The sequence below is a fragment of the Salvia hispanica genome, chromosome 4, assembly GCF_023119035.1.
Source record: "Salvia hispanica cultivar TCC Black 2014 chromosome 4, UniMelb_Shisp_WGS_1.0, whole genome shotgun sequence".
Lineage (NCBI taxonomy): Eukaryota > Viridiplantae > Streptophyta > Magnoliopsida > Lamiales > Lamiaceae > Salvia > Salvia hispanica.
The window spans coordinates 55,283,809-55,306,955 of record NC_062968.1 but is presented as its reverse complement, the minus strand read 5'-3'; the positions used below and the strand labels follow the sequence as shown (position 1 = coordinate 55,306,955).

Genomic DNA, 23,147 nt, shown 5'->3' with positions numbered 1-23,147 from the left:
ATATATTATTTTAGTTAATAAAGAAATCCAATTCCTTATATATCAAGCAAAGTACACGCCTCTTTTTAATTCCAAGATTGGGAGAATTCTTTTATTTTATTTATTTTGCTCCGTGATATTTTATTCTACTCCAGAAAAATACCAAACGAAATCTTGGCTAATTAGAAGCCATAATTTTCGAAAATCTCATGCTTTGTGCCCTATTCTATTTTTGTTAATTCTTCTTCCCTACTCCATAATATTTATTTATTTAATTGTGGAGAATAAAATCTTACCAAATATTCTAAGGGTCTTCTTGGACTCTATAAATAAGAGCCAAAACCCCTAACCCTAGCCTCATTATTTTCGCCCCCTCCCCATCTTTCGTCCTCTCCCCCTCTCAACTCTCTCTCTCTCAATTTTCTTCTACTTTACTCCATTAATCTTGCATCCTTTGAGAAGAAATTGAAGTTTGATCCAAGAATTCTTGAAGAACCAAGTCTTTACTTATTTTCTACCGATCGTTTTTCTCAAAAATGTATTCTTATATTAATCTTCTTCTTCTACATGAATCTTCTTCTTTCTAACCGATCAATCGGTACTCTTGAACCCTCATGCATATTAATTGAGCGAGAGTGGGATAAAAAGGATATAGAAAATATGTATGCATGTGGTGTGTGTGTTATGCGTGTGTGTGTGTGTGTGTCGTGTGTGTGTGTCGAGTGTGTGTGTGTGTGTTGTGTGTTGGTGAAATACTCATGCGCGATAAATACTAATGCTAGAATCTAGATTTGTTATCCGAATGATTTATATATATATATATATATATATAACATGTTTATGTTTGATCATATTAGATTAAGTTATTAGGAAAAAGGGAGAAAACGTCGAGACATGCATGATTTAGACTTGGAGTTGTGATGTTGATTTGTGTGTGCCTATGTGCATGTTAACTAATTAAGATGGACGTCTTTGAACTTCAAGCGTAGTTGTGTCTTCATACATAGTTGCATTTTCTCTTGGTCGTTTTCCGCTGAATTCTTTTGAAACACTTTAGTATCTTTGACCATTTTGCACTCTCCTTTCGGTTTAGAGGCTCTAGACTATCTTGTGGTTTTAACTTGGAAATTATGTCATACACTTGAGATTTTTGGACATCATTTATTATACCTTCCTTTCTCTTATTCAAGTTTCTAGGTGAAGTCGTTGTTTTAAATACTCCGATAGTTCTTTCTAATCTTTTGGGTCAACACTCTTTAAATGAAACTCTAGCCTATGTTCATTTCTTCGAGTCCGTTTGGTAGCAGTTGTCGCATTTATTGTACCCTAGGAGAGCGGGCTGTTACAGAAATACTCCAATTTATTTGTTTAAGCTTCCACTACTTAATGGTGTAATAAAATACAAACTTCTCTAGGTAATTTTGCAGCAGATTTTTTGTCTCATTTTGCTTATAGCTCTTCTAGAGGAGTTCATGTTTTAGATACTCTAAAACATAGGTGTTTCTTACATCCGTTAATTATGTTAATTTCAGACTTTGCCTGCTTTTCTTTATCAAAAACAAAAAAAAATACAAACTTCTCTTTCACCCTCTTCAGAAAATATTTAAAAAAAAATGAACTGTAACTTTTTAAAAATAAAATAAATATACTCCACATAATAACTTAAATCCTAAAAATATCCTAAAAATATCCATTTTTTGCAAGCAAAGATTGTCCCATCCCTTGACTGGAAAGTGGGCTCCACGCGCAATTGCATCTTAACAAAGCAATTAAACACACAATTAACAACTCTAATCACTATAATTAAAAACTTCCTGTCTGAAAGCACCTTCTCGTCTCATCCATCTCGCCTTCCACCACTTCATCACTCTCTCCACCGACACTTCTCCCCTTCAAAAAAAAACCCGATTAAATTCATTCCCAGATCCCCATTTTCCTCCGTCGAAGATCCCAGATTCCGATCTCCACTTTCCATCCAAAGCTCTGAGGATTTCCGGGTTTCGCGAATCCCGCATTCTACTCTCCGAGTCATCAACGCTCCAGCTCAAAGAGGGCCCGAATCGCGATGCTGGATCGGGTTCTCGGCCCGCTCAACGCGCGCCGCCTCCACCGCGCTTTCCGCAAGGCGAAGCTGACGGTGCTCTGCCTCTTCCTCACGCTCATCGTGCTGCGCGCCAACATCGGCGCCGGGAAGTTCGGCACGCCGGAGAAGGACCTCGACGACATCCGCGAGACCTTCTCTCACATCCGCAAGCGGGCCGAGCCTCGCCGCGTCTTGGAGGAGGTCTCCGAGCTCCAATCGACCGGAAATGCGGACACTGGTAGCAAAAACTACGCCGATTTCGATATCAAGAAGATCTTGAAGGATGAGGACGACGGGTTCCCCGAATTCAAGCGAGATCCATCGATTCCTTACTCTCTAGGCCAGAAAATATCGGATTGGGATGAGCAGAGATCGGAGTGGCTGAAGAACAATCCGGATTACCCCAATTTCGTCGCTGAGAATAAGCCTAGGGTTTTGCTGGTGACGGGTTCGTCGCCGACTCCGTGTGAGAATCCGGTGGGGGATCATTACTTGCTGAAATCGATCAAGAATAAGATTGATTACACTAGGGTTCATGGGATTGAGATCTTCTATAATATGGCATTGCTTGATGCTGAAATGGCTGGTTTTTGGGCGAAATTGCCGTTGATTAGGAAGCTGCTGCTGTCTCACCCTGAGGTGGAGTTTCTATGGTGGATGGATAGTGATGCTATGTTTACTGATATGGCTTATGAGGTGCCGTGGGAGAGGTATAAAGATCACAACTTTGTGATGCACGGTTGGGATGAGATGATTTATGATGAGAAGAATTGGATTGGATTGAACACCGGGAGTTTCTTGTTGAGGAACTGTCAGTGGTCGTTGGACATTCTTGATACGTGGGCGCCTATGGGGCCGAAGGGGAAGGTTAGGGAGGATGCGGGGAAGATTCTGACGAGGGAGCTGACGGGCAGGCCGGTGTTTGAGGCGGATGATCAGTCTGCAATGGTGTATATCTTGGCAACGGAGAAGGAGAAGTGGGGCGACAAGGTTTATCTCGAGAATCATTATTATCTGCACGGTTATTGGGGGATTTTGGTGGATAAATATGAGCAGATGATTGAGAGCTACCATCCCGGGTTTGGTGATCACAGGTGGCCTCTTGTGACTCACTTTGTGGGTTGCAAGCCTTGTGGGAAATTTGGGGATTATCCCGTTGAGAGGTGCTTGAAGCAGATGGACCGTGCGTTCAACTTTGGGGATAATCAGATACTGCAGATGTATGGCTTCACGCATAAGTCGCTTTCTAGTAGGAAGGTGGTGAGGATTAGGAACGAGACGAGCAAGCCTCTTGAAGTGAGGGATGAGCTCGGCTTGCTTCACCCCTCGTTTAAGGCTGTGAAGACTGTTTCTTGATCTTGAGTGGACATAGAAAAAAAGGGGGTTTTGAACTGGGGTTTGTATTTTTAAGTTATAATACATGTCATTGTTACTTATATCACGTGATCTTAGAGTTACCGTTGATGTATTCCTTTATTTATGGCGATATCTTCTGTGACATAGTGTAATTTTACGTTTGTGGTGATTGTTCTTCTCCACATTGCCTTAAAAGGTCAGGCACCAAATCAAATTCTTTACTAGCCATGGAAGTTTACCTTGAGCTTTAATTATATATGTCATGATTTGAACATTTGACTGTAGTTTGGATCTTTGGTTATGCCTTTTCTGTTGTAATATCACTTGCTTATGTGGCTTTGAGTTGTCGTCTCCGGAAGTTTGCTTGAATTTTTAAATTGGTAGGTAAGTGAAGCCAGTTGGTAAAATTATGTACAAGAAGTCAAGAACACTTACAGTTGCTGAGTGTTTGATCTTCTTAATTTGTTTTGCAGCTTGCTTTTTGGAGCCATTTTTCACACTGCAGGTAAAACTAGAAAAGCCTAGTTGTTAATCTATGATGCTTAGCTTCTCTGTTTGCTCTGTGGAGTTCTGATGCAATGAATTAGGTACTGTGTTGATTGATTTGAAAAGACAACATAGTCGAGGGTTAGCATCGTTGTGAGATGATTGTTTGTCTTAGGATTTTCAGCCTACCCCTACCGTATTGGGAGCTTGTGTTCTAGCATCTGCCTGTTGATCTCCCCCGTCTTTATGTCTACAATGGCGGAGTTGCATTCTGTGTCATTTACTACTTGCGCGAAAAAAGGGGGGGAAACGGGCTTTTGGGGCGAGGAGCGAGAGACAAGGCTGTTATAGATTCCATGTGTGTGCCAAAGATGACGATTGACGCCTGCACATGAAAGCAACATGGGTGGCTGCAAGATTCAGATTCAGATGCTCCAAGGGAATAAGGTGCTACATATTCCATGTGTGTTAAAGATGATGCCAAGAAACATGGGTGTCTGAAAGTATTCAGATTCGGATTCAGATGCTCAACATCGCCCCGAGGGAATAAGGCACTTCTAAAAGCCAGATCAACTGGCCGGTTCTTTTGCAAATCGGTGCTTGGTCTGTTACGTACGACTCGCACACTAAAATGATTTGCTACAAGAAATCGGTCCAATCGACTGAACCATGAACATTGGACTAGGTGTAGCCTCTTAAGCTTAGTACTCCTAAGATATAGTACTTCTTACCATGATTAAAATTGGAATAAGGTAGCGTATTCGATATACTCTTGCCATGATTAAAAGTCTCATTTTTGAAACAAATTTTGGGTGTTTACAATTGAATGTTTCTTGATAAGTGAACTCACATTTCACTCACACTTCTACGAATTCATTAAAACTCGTGCTGAAAGCAACTGAGATTTTTAATCCTGAACAAAAAGAATAATATTGTTTAAGATATGATTGAGTGCTGAAAAGTTATAATGGATCAAACTTTGTGAATCTTAAGTTGCTCAATTATTACTCCACTTGTTATGGGATTTTCCTCACTAGCTAAAACTACTTCTATGTAGCATTGTCCGAGATTAAGAATCATGTCTAAATTACTCAATCGAATAAAATCCCTAAGACCCGGTCTTATTTAATCCATCAAACTGAAAATACCATCAAATTATACCATTGTTGGCAATGAGGAAAGTTTGATTGAAGCATCTTATTTTTGGCACTTTATAGTGAAAAAGCAAAAGATGGGCAGCACATGCTTTTGCTTTTGCATAGCTATATTCTTTGCTAAACTTGATATTTCAGATAGGAATCATAAATTGCTGCTTTTGGCATCATGTGATTTTGTCCATTGGATCCCATAGCATTGAACCACACAAGTATGGAAATGTCAAATTACTAGAGTATCAAATTTATCATCACTTTTATTAGATAAAAGTTGATTATTAGAGTTTAAATATTTAAGATTAAGTTTTTTCAAAGCAAATATGAGTAGAGACAAGTAGTATGTTATCATACTAATATTTTCATTTTATAATAAATTAAATATTGTGAAAATAATTAATTTTGGGTGGGATAAAATATAAGAGACCGAATCTTTTCCGACCAAATCATGAGCCATAAAGAGTGAAAACCCTAAAATGAGTAAGTTTTCAATCATTGTAGAATACCACCTAAAATGTCCAGTCTCAACTTTCATAGGCTTGAATTAAAAAAGGCAAATGTATGGCAGTAAACTTACAAAAAATTTAAATGATAATTTAAAAAGAAAAGTGAAAAACACTTCGAATTAGACAGAAAATATAATCTTACAATTATAAATTTACAAATCTCTATTGTGACTTATTTAGTGAATAATAAAAAATGTTGTTTGTAGCGTTCGCATTACGGTTGATGGAGTCCTACGGTATTTATATAAAATAAAAATAATTATGATAGTACATACCTTACACCACATCAATAACTTTTTTGTGTACCATCTTAATACTCTTTTAATGATGTTTAAGACCAACTATATATTGTCAATACAACAATAAAGCTTTTTAACATTTTCAAATACCATTAAATTGATTTGTTAGTTTACTTAAATAAGTACAATAAATCTAACAGAGGATATAAATAGTACTCCCTCCGTCCCATAAAAGTTGAGTCACTTCATTCTGCGCACTTATTTTGAAAAAGTTGTAATAAATAGTTAAAGTGGATAAATAGTAAAGTAAATTTGAAAATAATGTAGAGAAGACTCTTATCTACGTTATTCTCTATTTCACTTTACTATTTATCCATTCTAACTATTTATTATGATTTTTTCAAAACGAGTGCAAAAAATGAAGTGACTCAACTTTTATGGGACAGAGGGAGTAACATGTTGTACAATACATTTATATAAGAGTGAACTACACTAATTTTATAGTCTATTTGATCCTTAAAATTCAGTACTTGTCGGTCTTTTATACTCCTCTGCATTCAAAAAATCTACTAAATGCCATGGAGGGCACTTTCAATATCTGGAAATTACAGTTTTAGTACCTCTTCAATCATGCAATTATTTTGGACATACATAAAATCACCTTTTACAAAAAAAAAATTAATCACTTTAATTTTTTAGTGAAAAAATGTTACTTGCAAGAGTTCACTTTAATTTACGTTAGATATAATTCACTTAAATTTTAATTACTATTATATTTAAAAAATATTTTTCACTATACTATATTTTAATTAACGTGATTAAAATATTTATTTTTCAGTTAAGTATAGTAACATTTAAATATTTAAGTAACAATTTTTAAATAAAAAATTACTATAGTTCACTATAATATTTTTTCTTTTCAAATTAAAAAATTTAAATGAAATTTTTATGTAAAAATAAATCCAATTTTCTATAATTCACGTTAATATTTATATTAAAAGATGTTACTATTAAATATAATTTTTTCTTTGCAAACATACAGATTAAGTTGTATAATAAATCATATTTAATTTTAAAAATAAATAAAGTATACTTAAAATATTTGGTTTCTTATTTAAATTTTGAAATCATAAAGCATCAAATATGATTTAAATGAAAGTATAATTGAGTTTATAAAAGAAAATGGTGATTAGAAATAAATGGAAGGAAAAATGAAATAAATTAAAAGGAGAGTAAAAAGGTCCAAAATGCCACAGAAAAGTATTGACACATCATAGGGTTATTTAGTCTATCGTACCAAAAATGATATAAATTTTTTTAGGGATATTGGTGCATTTTTCAACAAGATCAAGGACTATTAGTGTAATTCACTCTTAATATAATGAAAAATTATATTTATTTGAGAAATATTTTTACTTTTTTCTTCTACTTTATATTTGTCATTTTAATATTCACTCCTCAAATTATAGTTTTTATAGAATATTCTATTCGTTTTTAACTAACTTCATAAAATTAAAAGTAAAAAAATACTAAAAAAAATCGAGACGCAACCTCTTTATCGTCTACCTCGTCGTCGACACTGAAAAATTCCATTAAATTTGATTTTTTTAGCTTTCGCCCTACATTATCGGTGATGGCCGTTGCACCGCCTTTATCTACCGATGCCGGCACCGAGCTATCCGACTTCACTAATTTCATTTCCCGATTGAGTAAACAATCTATCTCAAGAAAAGAATATCTTTTCTTAATTTTTTCTAAAAACAAAAAAATCTTACTACTAATTTACGAGTGTGTATGCTTTTTCGCACTTGTTTCATGAAACTGTACAACAGCCCAGTCCAATCACAGGGAGACACGTCACCGATTGCACGCGGCGCACTCACCACTGCCGCAGTGGATCACGGAACCCTTCATCAACAAAGCCTCCAAACAAAAACCAGTGCAGCAAAAGCCACTGCGCACTAAAACCTTCACTCTCACTGAAAACCCTAGCTTCTTCCGATTTTCATTCCGTTTAAGGTAGAATCAGCTTAATTGTCCTTGCTGAAATGGAGAACAATAAGCTGAAGGAGCAGGACTTTTTGGTGGCCTCAATCTCGCAGCTGTCGATTTCCGGAAGCGCCTCGCCTCCGGTGGTGGCGCGGTTCCGCTCCGACTCGCTTTTATTCGGCTCCGAGTCTGATTCGGAAGGCGCGGTTCAGTTCGATCTCAGCAACTGCCAGGTTCGTTTGTTTTCTGCATCGCGGTGATTGAATTTTGTCCCGAGGGTTTCGGTTTCTGGTTGGTTTGATTTCGAGGTGGTGGAATTTAAGTCTGCTGTGTAGCTGGAATGTGTTTCGTCGACGATTATGGTGAATTTATTTCCGTTTTTTAATGAAATGAGAGAATTTTCGATGATTAGATAGAGTTGAGTTTTAAAAACTTTAGAATGTGGGGAAAATGGAAGAAAGCTTGTTTATTTCCTTGTCTAGGTTGAGTTTAGAATTAGAAAAATTGTGTATAGGATAGTATTTGTACAGTTTATGAAAATGTTGGCAGTTTTCTATCTCAAATGGTGAGTGGACTCTCTCTACTATTGAGCCTTTTTTTTTATTTTGGGAAACCTTTTCTTTTGATCAATATTGCAGGCTTGTACGCATTGAATTCACTAGTTTCACTTTGTGTGTAGTTATTGAGCTATGTTTATTTCTTTTTTTCATGTGTTGTGATGGTCTGTTTTATTATGTTTTGTTTTCCTTCCAGCTTTACAAGCTTGGTTCGGCTCGATCCTTGTGTATGTCTGAAGCTTCCGATACAAATAAGGAGGTATGAGATATATTATTGCCTATTGATCATATTTATAGCCTCTGGATCATATTTATAGCCTCTGTTAGATGCTAATGTATGAATTATTTCTTCCCGTTTCTGTCTGCATCATATATAACTGATGCATTTTCTGTTGGCTTTTATCTTGTGAATCAGAAAAGCTATTCCAGAGGAATAACTATAGAGTTTAGAAATGAGGAGGAAAGTACGGCCTTCCATCGTGCATTTGAGCAATGGAAGAAGGAAGTGGCTGTTCAAGGTTGGTATATGATATCTTTGTTGGTTTGCCATGGAAGATGTGGCCTCTTAATTTATTATCTACGTATTTGTTACCTTGTTTGCTTGAGATGAATATCATCACTATGTGTTTGGTACTATGCTACTGTTGGAACGTAATAAAGATGTGATTAAAGCTAATTCTTATAGAAAGTTTAGTCGAACAACTTGTTTCCTGAATATTTAGAAAATTCTAAATGTATGTTAGAAAATATTGAGGTGGAAGAAGTCGTACATTAAGAAACAATGGTCTGACTCATATGTCGATTCCTTTGTTCCAGGGTCGTCTTTGCCAAATGGAATTGTGTCATCATCTGCAAGCAAGTTTGATGACAAAATAGAGGCATCTTCTGCCAAAATGTACTTCCATTACTACGGGCAGCTTCTTCATCAACAAAATATGTTGCAGGATTATGTGAGGACAGGTTACACACTCATTCAACCTGTTCTGCAGTACTCTTTTAATTTGTCATTATGCATCCAAGATCTTTAAAACTGTGGCCTTCTCATTTCATGTTAAGAAATTTTGCAGATAAGCGCTTGTTGCATTTTCTCGTAGCTACTTAGCTATAGTAAATTGGGAACCCTTTCTGGTGACATGATTGAAATTTCTATTCCAGGATCTTATTATGCTGCAGTCCTTGAAAATCGCATCGATTTCACTGATCGTGTAGTAGTTGATGTCGGGGCCGGTAGTGGCATCTTGTCTTTATTTGCTGCTCAGGTGTGATACATGTGATGCTTTTGAATACCTTAGCATCAGAAATATCAGAAATTTATAGTTTCTAATATGCTTTTCTCAGGCTGGTGCAAAGCATGTTTATGCTGTAGAAGCATCAGACATGGCAGATTATGCAAACCAACTCATATCTGGAAACCCTTCACTCAGTGAAAGAATAACAGTAAGTGTTGTTTTTACATACTTTCACCTGTTTGTGAACCAATTTTTCTCTTCTCCTATCAATTTCCTGATACATATTTTTGCTGATAGGTAATTAAGGGTAAAGTTGAAGATGTTGAACTACCTGAAAAAGCAGATATTTTGATATCTGAACCAATGGGTATGCTTGATTCTTGTTCTTCTGTTATCCATCTTATGATGAGGCCTTGATGGTTGGAGATGCAGCTAACTAGATAAGATAAAGAAGAAGCACTAGTGAAGCACTCTCTTTATCCAGCATGTGATTCGAACACATTTACTGAAAACTGACTTTGTTCTGCAGGAACATTGCTAATAAATGAGAGGATGCTAGAATCATACATAATTGCAAGAGATAGGTTCCTTGTGCCAAAAGGGAAAATGTTTCCAACAATAGGAAGGTAGGGGTTTCCCAAGATCCTACCTTCTTCTGCTAATTGCTTTTGTTAGGGGTTTTGTTTAGAAATATGCTTTTTTTTCTCAAAAGAAAGAGAGTTTGTACTGCAGAAGTTGCCCATTTTTTTTTCCTGATTATGCATTTATTTAGTTTATAACTAAACCATCCTTATGTATTTCTTTCCAGAGTTCTTGGATGTGTTTGACTGGCTATTACCATTTTTTTTTCTTTCGATCTATTTTAACAGGACCTTACTTCAAATTATAGATGGTTCTTCGTGCCAGCATTTTCATCTCTTATACAACTTAGTCATGTTTCGGATCTATTTTAACAATAAATCACCATGTATTTGGGTATATTTGTAATCCATTGAATTTATATTTCTATACCTTCTTGTGCTCATACTTGTTACTATTTGCTTTTGTAGAATACATATGGCGCCATTTAGTGATGAGTACTTATACATAGAAATTGCAAATAAGGTAAGCATCTCTTACTGCCATGGTTATCTATAATTCTCTGCTGACGTGTTTACAATGATCAACAGAAAATATCCTGAATAATTTTTATTATATGTGAAGGTTGAATATGTTGTAAATGCTTAAATTTTATTTTTTCTGTATCAGTATTTTTTTAATGTTCATATAAGATACACATTTATTGTTTTTGTTTCCCAATCCAGGCCTTGTTTTGGCAGCAACAAAATTATTATGGTGTTAACTTGACCCCTTTACATGGAACTGCCTTTCAAGGATACTTCTCGCAGGTTCATTCTCACTCCATTTCTCACTCTAATGTCTGTTCAGCCGTGTGTCTTTTTATGATATACAAATTCTATCGCTTGACACTACCAAAATCCATTTACGTGCTCTTCATTTCACTCTCTTCTATCGATGAGATATTTCAAGTATGAATTGTTTTCCTTCTTTATCATTTCTTCATAGTCGTAGTATTTAGTATGTCATTCTTCTCTAGAATTATTCCTTATATGAGATGTATCAATGAAATCTGTTTCTAATCACAGAGAATTATAAGTACTAAAAACAAAGGGCGCACCTAAATTTCTACATGTCTAGATATAAGTACTAAAAACAAAGGACTGTGCTGGAGATGCAACTTTTCCTTAAGCTATTCAAACTTATTTATCAAAACCAACCATACTTTTCAGCCAGTGACACAGTTAAAGTATCTTCTCCAGTATAAATCATCCTTTGATCTTTCACCTATTTGATTTCGCAAGAGTTGGGCATCAGCTATCCATATAAATATAATATGCCTGACTGTATTCTACTTTGCCTCCTCCGAGCATTGCAGCCAGTTGTGGATGCATTTGATCCTAGGTTATTGGTGGCTCCTGCAATCTCACATGTCATAGATTTCACTTCTGCCAAGGTAAATGCTCTTGGCTCCTCTACCTGCTTTTGTATTGTATTTGCATGCATAATCCTGCATTCCTGCAATCTTCTCTACCCCCCTCCCCCTCATTCCGGCAATCTTCTCTACCCACAAAAAAATAGTACTTATGTGGCCTAATAAAATTCTAAGCTGATGTTTGAAATGACAATTAACAGGAGGAAGACTTGTATGAATTTGACATTCCGCTGAGATTCGTATCTTCAACCGGCACCAGAGTGCATGGACTGGCCTGTTGGTTCGATGTATTGTTTGACGGGAGGTAATATTTCACCACCACAGCAGTGCACATCAGTGTCTTGAGTCTGGCTCATGTTCTTACTTAATCATGTTACCTCATTGGCAGCACTGTACAAAGGTGGCTAACCACTGCTCCAGGTGCCCCTACAACGCACTGGTACCAGCTCCGTTGTGTTCTGGCCCAACCTATATATGTGATGCCTGGCCAAGAGATAACGGGCCGACTTCATATGGTGGCACATAAAGCTCAGAGCTATACCCTTAACCTAACATTATCTGGTGGATCCTAAAACTTCATTCTCAGCGTGACCACTGTTTCTGTACATGTTTAGTTTCCTTCACTAACTATCTAGTTCTTGTTTCAATAGCTAAAATGTGGGGCCCTGGTGCTGAACAAGGAGGAATACTCCAGACATCATCAGGAAAGCTTGATCTTAAAGAGCCTTATTATCGGATGTCTCAACCACAGGCCTATCCAATGTCCCAAGACCAACAACCAAATCAATTACTACAAACGCAGGTTTGCAACTTATGGCACATGCTGCTTTAGTTTTTTAACATATACATGCTGAGTAGTAATCTATAACTCCAGAAATGCTTTTCATAAGTAGTTCGGTTTCTTCCTAGTTTTTTATACATAACATCAGCTGTTACATCGTTTGAGGAAAACACACAGTTTTTAAAGTATAGTAACATTTGGATTTGCTTGTTGCAGGATTTACAAATACAATCACATGATGAAGAGGCCTCAGATCTATTGCAACAATCTATGTGATCTCTGCATCCATAATTCATCCGACAAAAGATTGTATTCATATTATTTTAAGCTCGTACGAGAGAGAACCCGATCATGTCTCTTGTAATTGTTTCAGCTTGCTGTTAGTTTGACATGGATTACTAATTTGTATCCTCCACCAAATTGAGAAATTATTGCTTTTATCAAGTTACAAATTTTGGGCATCTATGTTTTTTTTATCACTTTAGCAAGGGTTTAATTAGGAATCAGTGTTCTAATTTGTTTGCAATTTAGCCAATGCATGGTGTGTATATACATTATTGAATTTTGTCATGAATTAACATTCTCTAAATAAGAAAAAACTTAAAATTATTGATAAGAGGTAGGGAAGACGGTACTAAAGGGAAAGTTCTAAACGAAGGAAAGATAAACATAAGGAAATATATCAATGGCTAAATCTTTTTTTCATTTATAAAAGAAAAAAAGAAGCAAGTTCAAGTCTTTACTAATTCACAAATATAAGCTGCTTCATTACTCTTTTCACTATATACATAAGTTCATTCTCTACTCTCAACTACCTTCACATCATCCATCAATCTGTCGAAAAAGCTTCTTGACCGCAGCTCTGGCAATTGGTGCAAGCTTGTTTTTCAATAAAGCCAGAGCCGCGATCTGAAGCTGATTCGAGCAACTCATCTTCATACAAATCTTGCCCCTCAGCCTGCTGTTCAGAGCAGCTGTGATGTCTAGCTTGGATTCCATGCTGATACGGATGCAAGAATGCAGGTTGCAGCCATAGATAAGTTCATCTCCCCATCTCATTGCCGATATCCCGACAGTGCCTTCGTCTTGATTGAAAAACAAGCTTGCACCATATGCTGCATCGTCTTGAGATTGAATGATGCCGGTGTTTCCCACCACTGTTGCTCGTTTCCCAACTGATGAATGCAGCTGGATTTTGAGTTCTTTTCTGTCTTCTGTGAGTAAAGCTGAGATCATTGCATTGGCAGTCTTGATTCTTCTGTCTTCAACGAGCAGACATTCGTAGCTGCACCCGTGGTCCCATCCATAGGGGGTGAGAACCGGCCTTGTGAAAAGGCAGGCCATTGAGTCTTGACCTTCTCCATCCCCATAAGCCTCCCTTTGGTCTCGGCTGAGCTCAGTAGTAGTCGGTGAGGAGTCGAGTGGCTTGAACGGGAATGGATTGTAATGCTCAACGTCTACGTCTTGGTTGGATCCAGATGGATCACACAGCTCAGCATCTGATCCAACAATGTCACCACTTTGACCACTAGATAGTCCTGGATGAACATTGGATTTCAAGAATGAAGACAAGTCGGGAGATTGAGGAGGCGAACGGCTCAGTAATCCAAGAGGGCTTCGAGCCCCCACTTCTGATAGAATCTTCATTGAGCAACACAACAGCAGCAGCTGAGATCTCCACCCACTGTGCAACACTTTTTCTCCATCTCCATTCTTTTCTGCATTTTCAATAACACAAACTGGAGTCATCACCAGTGGCTCTGGCTCCCCAGCTGAATGACAAATGAGGCGTTGAACGACCTGCGACTGCTCAGATAAGAACGCCTCATAGCTTATAGGACATCCATCAGTCCCATCTGGAGGCGTTGCAGCTCCATGTGTGAAAGCAACAATGGATTTTCTCCATGTTGATGAACCAAGAGATGAAGTGACCAGCCTCAGAAGAGGCAAATCATCAAGGCCGCCTATTCGGGTGTCCAGGCGGTCCACGTATAGGACAACATCAGGTGGACATTTCCTCATCACTTTCTTGATGGATGACAAAATCTTCCTGTTGCTGGATTGGTCTGTCAAACAAGTACTAAGACCAGGGGTGTCGAAGATCTTTAGCTTCACTCCGTTGACCAAGCCAGCAATTTCTCTCACACGAGCCGTTGCAGGCTTAAATGCATCAACTGCAGAAGTGTTTTCTCCAATAATGGAATTCACAGTAGCACTCTTGCCAACTCCAGTCTTTCCTATAATCAAGACAGTCAACGGGAAATCCGGACTGTCCTTTGTTTGTGCTTCAACCTCCATGGCTGCATTCTTGCAGGAATCAAGATGCAAACTTCCAGCAGCAAGTGTCAGCTGGTATAAAACCTTCGAAGCTACAGAATCCTCAGGGGAATGGCCCAATCTCTCTAGAAGGCACAGATATTTTGCTCGTATCTTTTGTATTTTCTTGATACGCATCTTCTCCCTTTCACTTAAAGCTTCACCAATGGTAGAGGAAGGATTCACCCCATGAGTTTCAGCTGCAATGCTCGTTCTTGCAGAGTTGAATGTACCCAGTGACAAATTCTCCACACCATCATCACCCGAGGCAGCACTTTTTACGTCCTCAAAAAGAGCAGCAGGATCAATTGTATGTGTCTCATTACTCATCCCATGAGTTTCAGCTGTGATGCTCGTTCTTGCAGAGTCGAATGTACCCAGGGACAAATTCTCCACACCATATACTGACGCAACTTTGATAAGATCATCATCATCACCCGAGGCAGCACTATTTATGTCCTCAAAAAGAGCATCAGTATCAATTGAATGTATCTCATTACTCATCCCGCCACTTACATCCACCTCGTCATGAAAATCTACAAGAACCTCACTATCAATCTCTTCTGAATGATCAAATAAAACCTCTGCTGTGTGAGGGGTAGTAGAGTCTTGTATCACATCCATTTCAGCTTTACTAATGTCCATGTAAAAGCTTGATTCTTCTACGTCACTAGGCAATACTTCACTGGCTTCAACTTCTTTCCCAGTTTCTTCTTCATCTAACTTTGAACCATCAAAGACAGACTGACTTGCAGCAACTGCACATATCGAGCTAGCATCTTCGTTGATGTCAACACAAAAATGAGGGGAGCTAATTTCATGGTCAGTATCAAAGCAAGAGGACTCAACTGTCTGCTGAATCCCTTGCTTCATTCCTTCCACATTCTCACTCTCATGATCCTGATTGAAGATATAATTATCCTCTAATTCTGGACCAACATTACTTCCTGCAGCTTCTTCAACCGAAGTAACACAAGATACATCGTGCAAAACTATGCTTTCAGCAAAATCAGCAAGCTCTTTAGAACCAACCAATTCCAAACTCTCCTGATTGATAATATAATTATCCTCTAAACCAGTATTACTTCCTGCAGCTTCTTCAACCGAAGCAACACAAGATACATCGTGCAAAACTATGCTCTCAGCAAAATCAGCATCCTCTCTGGAACCAACCAATTCCAAACACTCCTTCCTCTCTTCAACAATATCAACCTCTTTAATATCCTCATCCAAATGAATAAGCTCTCCATCATGCCTTGATTCGGCCGTGGGATTAAACTCTTCGTCCACATCCAACGAGTGAGCCATAGTTTCTTCATTGAAATCAAGGGCATCACTATCTTTAACCAGAGAGGGCTCCATCTCATCTAGCACGTTCCCATCAAGCTCCATATCCACAACATTCTCACCTTGTGACTCATTCTCATTCCCTTCATCATCATCCTCCAATATTCTAACTATCGGTGCACTGCCAATCCTATGCAGCACTTCAATGCCAGGAACCCTTGCAACGCCAGCATAGGAACCTTCTTCATCCGAAACCACGCTGCCATAAGAGTCGTCATCACTGTCCCCGGATATCTTGGCAACAGGAACAGCCAGCTTCCTTGCTGATAAAACTCTAGGTCCCATAACTGGTGTAACCTCAACCTCCCCAACCTCCTCAACCTCCTCAACTCCCTCATCTGCTACAGCCACAATAGGCCTAAAACTGCTCAAATTCGCACCATTCTTCGACTTTTCGACTAGCTCATCATTATTCGACTCACTCAACAACGACCCTGAATCATCAAAATCACCACTTTCTTGAACAAATCTTCGCTCCTTACTCTTACTACTCTCAACTACTTCTCCACTCAATCCAACCACAGCACCACCAGAAACCTCAAACTCACTCACGACTTCAGTTTCTTCAACAATCCCCTCATCTTCCTCAACACCACCACCAACTTCTAACATATCCTCATCACCCTCAACATTCTCAAGCTCGCTATCACTGTAATAGCTACCACTCTTCGACGAAAAAGAAGAATCAAAGTCGGAATCATCCAAAGTTAGAGGTGCTCTAATACCTGAAAGAGGGACGCTCTGGATGCTTGAGGCCATGAAGAAAGCTGCAAAGGCTCTTGGTGTATGTTATGCAGCTGTTTTGTTTGTGGGCTTGTTTGAAAATGCTGATAAAAGAACTAGGTAGGTCAATGGTGCAGAGTGCTTTGAGCTTGGGTTTCAAGATTGAGTTTTTGTCTTTGTTTGGAGGGTTTTTGTAGGGATTTGAATTTTGTTTTGATTTAGGTGTGGTTGTGAAGAGACATCATAGGTTGGATTTTATGGCATGGATTCATGTTTTTTTCTTGGAGGTTGGGAGTGGTCGTGGTTGCATTTTCGCCTTGTTTTTATCTGCGGCATATAATTCAATCATTTCAAAATTACTGCTAATTAAAGATTGTATTTTTCAGAGTTAGATAAGTGTTGGAACATTGGATAGGATGAATTTAGCATTTGTTTAATAAGTTAGTCATGTTCTTGAAATATAATGCACTGTACTAATTTATTGATAATGAATTTAGAGGAATATTGAATGAATAAATAGGTGGTCGATCATTTTAAGTATTAGTTGAAATGAAATATAATTTTCAATGAAATAGTACTACTCCTATGTTACATGAGGTTTTAGAAATCTACTTTGTGCTTTAGTATATGTCTATTCGATATTTTAGTTTTGTACTTTATTCAAAATCAAATGTGAACAAATAGAAAAAAACAATCAATGAACAATGGTATACATATGTGGAAATCAAAACCTAGTCCCCAAAATATAAAGGAAAATTAAATTGTTCAAAATTTAAGGTGGACTGGTGCCGAATTCAGTCAACCAAATAAATTAGTTTTAAATTTCGATCATTAAATAGGATATAATTCCAATGGATTCAAATTCGAAAAGATAATGCTAGTGGATGGCTGGATGTATATATATGACTTAATAATCCAATCGAAATTTAGGTGATGTAATAAGTACTCATTCAAATTCAAATTGATACAACCTATAGAGCACAACTTTTTATTACTAAAAAGTACTATTAGTAAATATATTGATTTTTAAATATAGAAAAAGAAATAAAAAAATTCGTTTAAAATTCATTTAAGTTGGATAGTTTTAACAACAAAATATTATGAAAATTCATTAAAATGATAAAATAATTTTTTTGTATTAATATAAGAAATTGATATTAAAACCGTTTATAAATTGAAAACATTCCATTTTCAATTCTCACCTTTCTAATTGGATTTAGATTAAAATTATAAAATTAATAAAAAGGTTATAAAAATCAATTTCTTCCGTCCCATGGCAAAATGGCGGCTCTGCACCATGACGCCGCCGCCGGCCTCCACCGCCGTCGATTTACTTCCGAGAATATCAGTCTCCTTAAACCGGTTTTCTTCGTTTCCAGCTCTTCCGCTTCATTCCCAGCTAAACGCGCCCGAAGAAGAAACCACCTTCGCCCAAAAATCCTCAAAACCCTTCAAAACCCCATTATCCCCAAATTACCTGCAAACCCAATAATCCCAATTGAAAACCCACCTCAAGAGACTAAGCAGCAGGAATTTGAGAAGCATGAATACTCAGAATCAGCTGAATTTGAAGAAGCTGGAGAATTGCAAGAACTGGAGGAGGTTAAGGTTTCACCGCCTGCCGGCGTTGAGATTGATGGAGGAATTGGTGTAGCCGGTAAAGACTCAATCTTGAAATATGGGTGGTGGTTTGTTGGAGCTTTCGTGTTCCAGACAGTTCTAGCTGTTCTTTTTTATGGTCTGGATGATACCGAAAATAAAAGGGAAATTGTGAATGGGAGTAGTGAACTGGGGGCTGTTTTGGATGAAAAGGGGAATTTGAAAAGGGGGTTGGGAGATGTTGTTATTGGAGATGGAAATGTTGATGTGGAGAAGTTGGAGATGGAGAGGAAAATTGAAGAGATTCGTGTAATGGCTAGGGAGGCCAGGGAAAAGGAAAGATTGCAATCAAAGAGGAATGGTGGTGATGGTGAGGATGATGAGGATGATGAGGGGACTGATGGGGGCAAACATGTCAAAAGTCAGATAGAGGAAGAGCTTGATGGTGCAATGGTGAAGTTGAGGAAGAAGCTAGGGAGTTCGCGCTTAAAAACACCATTGGTTGGGCATTCAAGTGGGGAGACGAAGAGAGGAGGAGATGAGGTTGCAATGGGTGCTTTATTATATAAAAAGAAGTATAAATTCAAAGATTTTTCCAGTGATACGGTAGAGAAACCCAAAGGTTTTGTAGGTTTAGATGATAGTAGAGTTGTTGGAGATTATGTAGAGGAAGGGAATGAGTTATTTAGAAGTGGGAATGGTGATCATAATGGAGAGAGGCAGACTGAAGTGTCTAATGATGATTCAATGGTATCTGATGCAGTTCGAGTAGTGGAAGAGGATAACAAGAAAGAGGTGTCTGCAGTAACCAAGTCCACTAGGAATACAAGGAGTAAGGTGACGAAAGAAAGGGGGACGAGCAGGCAAGGAAAGACAAAGGGCGTGGCAAAGACCAAGGTGATAGATGGTAGTGCCCCTGGAAACTCTTGCGTTATCTGAGTTTTGATGGTCTTTTATAGTTAAATAGTTATATCTTCGAGTTATGTTGTTTCTGGTGTTTCGGATACTATATTACTTTTCCAAGTTATGAAGTTTATATCTGATTATATTGTAGCCATTGGAAGTTTTCAGTTCTTTAAAAGATTGTGTTGATTTCCTATTCTAATCGGGACCCAAAAATCATTTGAATATGCTATTTCAACACCCAATCTACTGCATCAGTGATAACTATTTGCTGGATATGTTTCCAGTAGTCAAAATGTGCATGTATAAATGCCAAAGTGTTTTCATGGAATCATCACATGTACAGGAAAAATAAATGTTGAAGCTAGTCAAGCTACGAAATCAGGAAAAGCTAGTGATAAGCTGTCTACTGGAAATGGTACTTTCAGTGGCAAAGGATTTGGAAATGCTAAATCAGCTATGAAAAGCAAAAATGATACTGGCCACTGGTGGTTCAATCTTCCTTTCGTTCTAGTATGTCCTGAGACTCCTTCCTCGTTTCTTGTATTTTTACTGGCTTGGCGTCATTGTTATATAGCGCCACTTTTGCTATTCAGGCTATTTTTATGCAAAGAGGCACTGGTGGTGAAGGGCTTTATACGTTGAAAAGCCTTTCAAGCACTGACGAGCAGACATCTTACACTGTAGCTTTTGAAGATCGCGTTGATGCAGCCAACTTCTGTTATCTTCTGGAATCATTCTTTGAGGATTTGGGAGACTTCAAAGCTGATGTTGTTCCGTTAACTGTCAAAGTAAGTGAACTTGGATCTCACTGGATTAGTTCAACTTTCTTGATGAGTCACACTTTACTGAGATATAGCTCAATTTCTAGGAACTAAAAGAGGCAGTAAAATCATATTCCTTGAGGGCATTTGTCGTGAAGAGAGGGCAACTTCAGCTCTATGCGGGCCAGCCACTTACCGATGCTGAGATGGCATTACGAGCAATCATTGAGCAAGGCTGACGAGACAACTGCAACTTGCCATTCTGCGGCCTGACTACAATCCAGCATCTGAGTATTTGAAACCTCCTTTCGAAGTTTTCGGATGTCAAAGGTGTTTTTTGGATTTTGAAGAGTGTTGTTGATAAAACATTGGACAATTTATGTTTTCTTTTATAGTAGTTGAAGTTTTGGATTTTGATAGCATTTCTCCACTGTTGTAAGGTTATTTCCATTTCTCCACTATTTTGGGAGTTTATTTGAATGTAAACAAAGTCTTTGAATTTCTTGTGGACAGAAGGCAAATAAAGTTAGAAAGTAGAAACTAATTGGAATCAAATAATAGCATTATTATAAATTCATGTAAATGTGATCTTTACATGAAAGCAATCAAAGTACCCCAATAACAGCGAAACAAAAACTCGAAACTGCTAAAAACCAAACAATTAAGAAGAAACAAGTTTGATCATAGCTTGTGCATGAATAGCTGGCAGATTAGACTGGCAAAAGCTTTGCCAAAACTCCTGCTTCTCTTCTTCACCTTCTGTCATTGCACCATAGAGTGATACCACAATTCCTCTAGCTGCTTCTCTTGCCTCGGGGAGCTTGTCATTCAACAGCTTCGACGCCACCTGAATCAATGCCGCTAAGCCAAACTCCTCCATGCTTTTCAGATCCTAAGGAGTATTTCATACAAAGTTAGCTAAACACAATGCCCATTTATAAAGTGCATTCAAGAATGGTGAAGTTGTTGTACCATGTTTGAGATGCAGTTGGAGATTGAAACCGCAGCCTTTGCTCTGACTCGGAGGTTCATGTGCCCGACGTATGAACTGAGCTTATGGAGGAGAGAGAGAGGAGCCATGGACTTTGTCATTGCCAATAGTGCCTTGTCTGCTTCTTCACACACAAATTTCTTGTCCTGTGAGGCTTTTAGTAGTAGCTGCAACAACTGGAGACACAGAGAGAGAAAGGGAGAGTTTAGTGATATGATTTTAAGGCTAAAGGAATTGAATTCAAGGTATGATTTTGTACCAATTGGCTGAAAGCATCAGAAGCAGATTCAAGTAGGGTTTCACCAAAAGCATTGAAAACATCAGAAGCAGCCATGATTGAAGTCTTGCACAGTGCACTTCTTGGATTCTTGATTGCTTTCACCATCACCAGCACCACTTTTTCCCTAATTTCACCACACAATTCATCAAACCACACAATCTAGAGAGACACAGAGAGGGAAGAGAGAGGGACATACAGAATTGGCTGCAATAGAGCAGAGTGATAGAGCGCGAATCGTCTCACATCATTCAGTGATTCACACACCTTCAACCAATCCTTCGACTCCAACCCTCCAACCAAACCCTAACAAGAGAGTTTCAAAAATTCAACCACAGCCGCGGATTCATCGAAACAATGACTCTGATTTTGCAGGAAATTACCTGAATTTTGGAATTAGGGTCCTCAAAGGGCTTGAGATTTTCAGAGGAAATGTAATCGATGGATACATCCGTCGATATTGGCACCGGCACGGGAACTTGATTTTCATCGTTGACGACATGATCGGGCTGCTGCTTCCCCTTCTGATCTGAGATTGCGATCTTCGCTGCCTTTCTAGGCCTCTCGGCAGCGATTGGCAGCGCATTATCAAGAGACCTCAGTGCCATTGTTTCTGAATAAAATTGTTCAAGATTTCGCAAGAGATTTTTAAATTAGAGAGAGAGGGATGAATACTGATACAAGATTGATTAAATTGAAGGTGAAAATGGTTTGATGAATATAAAGGGGAGTGAAATGCGAGCAACGGTCATTTGTGAATTTGAATTTTTGGCTTTTGAAACGGTCATTTCTAGAATGCGCGCTTCTCTGCGGTGCCGTTTGCTCCGGTTGAGTGTTTTAACGCTGAAGTCGCACAAAGAAGATTGCAAATTAGCTATATTTTGGCAAATTCAAATTTGGATGTCATCAATTGTATTATCGGAAACTATAAATTGGATAAAATAGTATCAGTAGTAAATTTTTAGGGTGCCCCATATTTCACATAAATCCATTTTGAGATTGAGTGAACTATAAAAATGGTTCATGACTTTATTGTTTATATCTTTACTATTGCTAGACTTTAGTATTTTGGATGAATTGTAGACTTTGATGTAATCACATTTTTATTCTTCTTCATTTTTTTTTAACTATTTTCAAATCTAAATATCTCATGCTATAGAGGGCATTTGTGTCTAATCACCTTGTCTACTGAAACAAAAGTATTAGACATAAGTATATTTATGAATTACATAGTTAGCACATAAATATATATAAACCACATCAACTTTCATTATTTTAAATAGTGAAAATGGTTGATAAGTATGAATCTTGAAGTGATTCCAAGCTAGTTCTTGGTTGATGAGTATATCTTTAAAAGTTGCAAGTCTTAGAGGGCTTGCAAAGATTTTAATGAGAATTGACCTAAGGTCGCATATAATGTGAGAGTGCATGAAATGGTGGAGGATGGTGATCACGTGAAGTCGATTGGAGCACGAGAGATGGCTAAGATAGTGCGTGCACCACCTTGCAATGTTGAGAAATTCGTTGATGTTTCAACAGACAAAGAGTAGGACCACAAAGGTACTTGGAGGGATGTGTTGATGAATGAGATAGTGAAGAAGATTGCTTAGCCCTTTCTGTTGTGATTAAGTTCTGTAATTAAGCTTGCTTACTTTATCCGGTACATGTATTAGCAATGAATTCTAGATCCTTCGATTGAGTGCTATAAGTTCTTGATGTAATACAGTTTGTTATTCAATAAATCAAACATGAAATTTCACTAGGCTATTTCTATTATCCTTTAGCTTTGCTTTCTCCTTTACAAATTCCCATATAAGCTTTCAATAAGTATTAATGGATGCATCAAAATAATATAATGAGACGTGTAATTACGGACGA

The 23,147-nt window shown here is 37.8% G+C and overlaps 6 protein-coding genes across 6 annotated transcripts; 3 read left to right on the top strand and 3 right to left on the bottom strand.

The window, feature by feature from the left end:
- The first annotated feature begins 1,803 nt into the window (after positions 1–1,803).
- On the top strand, positions 1,804–3,672 carry LOC125222266 (xyloglucan 6-xylosyltransferase 2-like). Its single transcript, XM_048124784.1, has one exon. The coding sequence runs from the start codon at positions 2,045–2,047 to the stop codon at positions 3,416–3,418; it is 1,374 nt and encodes a 457-aa protein (XP_047980741.1). The 5' UTR covers positions 1,804–2,044; the 3' UTR covers positions 3,419–3,672.
- A 4,070-nt stretch (positions 3,673–7,742) lies between these two features.
- On the top strand, positions 7,743–12,810 carry LOC125224111 (probable histone-arginine methyltransferase 1.3). Its single transcript, XM_048127458.1, has 15 exons — positions 7,743–8,022; positions 8,543–8,605; positions 8,762–8,864; positions 9,163–9,306; positions 9,502–9,605; positions 9,685–9,783; positions 9,873–9,942; positions 10,105–10,201; positions 10,625–10,679; positions 10,880–10,963; positions 11,512–11,589; positions 11,769–11,872; positions 11,957–12,129; positions 12,219–12,370; positions 12,566–12,810. Exons 1-15 carry the CDS (start codon positions 7,849–7,851, stop codon positions 12,623–12,625), a joined length of 1,560 nt encoding a protein of 519 aa, XP_047983415.1. The 5' UTR covers positions 7,743–7,848; the 3' UTR covers positions 12,626–12,810.
- A 217-nt stretch (positions 12,811–13,027) lies between these two features.
- Positions 13,028–15,299, bottom strand: LOC125217756 (translocase of chloroplast 159, chloroplastic). Its single transcript, XM_048119283.1, has one exon. It carries the CDS (start codon positions 15,287–15,289, stop codon positions 13,172–13,174), a length of 2,118 nt encoding a protein of 705 aa, XP_047975240.1. The 5' UTR covers positions 15,290–15,299; the 3' UTR covers positions 13,028–13,171.
- On the bottom strand, positions 15,290–16,947 carry LOC125221434 (the record flags this gene model as incomplete). Its single annotated transcript, XM_048123554.1, has 1 exon — positions 15,290–16,947. A coding segment is annotated over exon 1 (1,482 nt), but the record flags the coding sequence as incomplete, so codon positions are not given.
- A 1,067-nt stretch (positions 16,948–18,014) lies between these two features.
- LOC125222752 lies at positions 18,015–20,423 on the top strand. The gene is made up of 4 exons (XM_048125537.1): positions 18,015–19,241; positions 19,584–19,750; positions 19,834–20,028; positions 20,109–20,423. The coding sequence occupies exons 1-4, from the start codon at positions 18,017–18,019 to the stop codon at positions 20,238–20,240; spliced, it is 1,719 nt and encodes a 572-aa protein (XP_047981494.1). The 5' UTR covers positions 18,015–18,016; the 3' UTR covers positions 20,241–20,423.
- A 122-nt stretch (positions 20,424–20,545) lies between these two features.
- Positions 20,546–21,962, bottom strand: LOC125222753 (TOG array regulator of axonemal microtubules protein 1). Its single transcript, XM_048125538.1, has 5 exons — positions 21,653–21,962; positions 21,469–21,575; positions 21,252–21,396; positions 20,974–21,168; positions 20,546–20,893 (listed from the first exon to the last, which is right to left on the bottom strand). Exons 1-5 carry the CDS (start codon positions 21,875–21,877, stop codon positions 20,663–20,665), a joined length of 903 nt encoding a protein of 300 aa, XP_047981495.1. The 5' UTR covers positions 21,878–21,962; the 3' UTR covers positions 20,546–20,662.
- Between the last annotated feature and the right edge of the window lie 1,185 nt (positions 21,963–23,147).